We start from the raw sequence: 3136 nt of genomic DNA on the forward strand, positions 1-3136 counted from the left end.
GGCATGAGGGCAGACTTGCTGACAAATCCAGCTTCCTCAAATGGGGCACAAGCCCAGCCTGTGCACATTAGGCATCCAGGTAGAAGGAGGGTGGCACAGCCTCACAGAGGTTCTGGGAATGTATCAGGCTCCGTATGATTTCAAAGACCCCCAGCAGGGTTTTGACCCACACTTGCCAAGCTGTTGCTTGGAGACAGTTTCAAAGAAACCGAGACAGCGAAATCATCCCTGCAGAGAATCTTAGAAGAAAAAAAGTCCAAGTGCAGAGCTAGTCAGGCTGGGGAGACTGTGACAACCAGCATTACCGAGGAAAGCAAATAGTGGCTCTTTGGTACTTAGTTATTTTAAAGATTCAGCCTCAGCCCCGGGTCTCTGATGGTCATGTGATCTCCAGGAAGGACCTGAGTAGCTCATCTGCCTCTTGGATCATCTCCCACACTCAGGCTCTGCCCAACACATGTCTCAATGGCTCTGCTGCTAGAAGCCATCCAGTGGCCAATGCAGCAGGCTCATCACCTGGGCTCTGCACTCTTGCCCTCCCTTCCCCTCTAATCTTGTCTCCCAGCCCTCCTGCACCACCTTCTCCCCAGCTCTGCTGAAATACATGCAGGAGCTGGAAAAAAGAGAAGGAAGCAACGTGTGTGCTGAGATGAGTTCTGGAATATAAGTGAAAAAAGCAAGCTTCAGAACTGTGTGTGTAATATACTGCCACCTACGTGAATTTAAAAAGTGGGGGAGAAAGAAGGTACACATAGTATGCATGCATGTGCACACACTTATAACTGCATGCACATGGCAGAAAAAGTCACTAGAAGGATATACAAGAAACTACTACTAACACTGGTTGCATCTAGGAAGGCAAACGATGTAGATGAGGGCCTGTGATAAAATGAGGATGGCACAGGGAAGGCTTAACTCAGCAAGCCTGGGCTGTCCAAACCCTCCACATTCAAGAGAAAGGAATGGCCCTTGACCAGCTCCTGAGAGATAATCTCTAAAGCCTGCGGAATATCCTTGCCTGGGTCCTTTGACCTCACCAGATAGCTGATGCCAGTGATTTGTGGTGGGTGCCTTGGACCCTGCTATACTGAAATGACCTCTGGAGGGGCTGGAGAACAAACAACTGAGGTCAGTCTCATGTGTGCTCCATGCCTATGTGACTGAGCCTGAGAAAAACCCTGGACCTCAAGGCTCCAGTGAGCTTCCCTGGTTGGCAATATTCTATCTGCATTGTCATACATCATTGCTGGGAGAACTAAGCTCTGTCCACACGACTCATCCACTGAGAGAGGACAGCTAATGCTCATGCCTGGTCTCTCCTGGGCTGTGCGACATTCGCCTTTTTTCCTTTCCTGGCTTTAATCTGTACCCTTTCTCTGTAGTGAACTGTAACTGAGCAGAATGGCTCTTCTGAGTTCTGTAAGTCCTTCTAGCAAATCACTGACCCTAAGGCAGGTGCTGGAGACCCCTGACACAAGGATAATATGTAGGATTAGTAACCATCTTGTGGGATTAGGAAGGTTGAAGACCTAAAAAACATTAAACAACTTTGAAAACTGTCAGGTACCCTAGTAATGATTAGAATCTGAAACAAAATATATCACACTTTTTTCCCATTCTAAATGATCACTGTGGATTTTTACTGACAATTATTTAATTGTAACAAAAATAATCTCAGTCCTAGTGTTGCCATATGAGATGTAAGAGACCTTGCTGTTTGTTCACTGCTCACGTGTCCAGACTTGTGTAGGCAAGCCCATGATTTATCAGTTCTTAAACACGTGACTCTACTGAAATGATGTGGGCAAAATCCAATTATTTTCTCTTCAAATATAAACCACCAATGGAAACTTACCAGTGCACATTTCTGAAAAATTACTCCATTCTCAGAAGTCCCTTGAACTTCTCTTGAAATGTCCCCATACTACAATAAAACGTAAAAGTTATTAGAAAATGAGAAATATTTCATGCTATACATATATTTAATAAAAGTACAAGATGATGACATTTTTACAGGAGGGTAGAAGGATTACTGCTACTAATCCTTAAGTAATCTTGAAGTCTTATTTTTAAAAGAGCATTAAAGGATTGGAAATTAAAACTTACGGAAAGAAGAATGTGGACATGAGCTTACACCACAGCGTATTCCTGGTCTGGGTGCATGTGTGGGACACCTGTTGTCACAGGGACTCAGTCAACCAAGATTGACATACCAGCAAGGGGGATGTGGGCAGACGAGTGAAGATAGCATTTTACATGTACCATGTGCTTCCCAGGTGTGGGCTGACAGTACCCCTGTGCACCACGGTGCACTGGAACAAAGGGCAGTGTGTCTGGGGACAGGGGCAGCCTCTCTGTGACCTTGATCCCTCATCAACATAGGGAATTCCCCTGCCAAGACTTGGCCTCCTCCAACCCTGCAATGGCTCCTATGAAAAGGTTCCAAAGGAAAGCCAGGGCTCATCCATCAAATACAAGCCTCCTGCTGCCTTTGAAACTTCAGGTTTCCTTTCCCTTTGACTAATAACAAGTATCTATTCATTTCTGCCCTTGCCATGCTCCCTACCCCAGGGCCCTGGCCCCTGCAGTATCCACACACCTCCTTTAAATGGGACTGGACCCTTACTTCATCAAGGAAGCTCTCCTCGGTTCTCCTTGCTGTGATGGCCACGTCTTTCCCACTCTCTGCCTTGCGCACCTGTCACCTGCAGTGGGACAAGCTGTATTCTGGATCCCAGACTCCAGCAGCTCTCAGTGATATTAATAATCATATGTATTGTTTATTTTTTACTTATTTTTCATTTGTGTAGACATGGGGTCTTGCTATGTTTCCCAGGCTGGTCTTGGACTCCTGGCCTCAAGTGGTCCTCCTGTCTTGGCCTCCCAAGGTGCTGGGATTATAAATGTGAGCCACCACACTGGGCCTAATAAACTGTCTGTCATTGGCTGAGGGCCAGGCATGGCACCCATCACTTTACATACATGAGTTCTATTACCCCCATTTTATAGATGAGGAAACCAAGGCTCAGAAAGGTTAACTCTCTTGCCAAAAGTCACACAGGCAGGAAGCTCGAGACTCTCCCCAGGCCTGTGTGACTTCAAATCCTGTGATCTTTCCACAACATGAATTCCCTCT

General features: G+C 46.1%; 1 protein-coding gene across 2 annotated transcripts in view; it reads right to left on the bottom strand.

Moving 5' to 3' along the window:
* Positions 1-3136, bottom strand: part of EVC2 (Ellis van Creveld syndrome 2) — a 165934-nt gene that overhangs the window by 146211 nt on the left and 16587 nt on the right. For both annotated transcript variants that reach the window (XM_012002129.1, XM_012002131.1), the window contains exon 4: positions 1856-1924. In XM_012002129.1, coding sequence (XP_011857519.1) covers positions 1856-1924 — 69 coding nt within the window. The remainder of the gene's footprint in view (positions 1-1855; positions 1925-3136) is intronic.

This window comes from Mandrillus leucophaeus, unplaced genomic scaffold (assembly GCF_000951045.1).
Source record: "Mandrillus leucophaeus isolate KB7577 unplaced genomic scaffold, Mleu.le_1.0 Scaffold68, whole genome shotgun sequence".
Lineage (NCBI taxonomy): Eukaryota > Metazoa > Chordata > Mammalia > Primates > Cercopithecidae > Mandrillus > Mandrillus leucophaeus.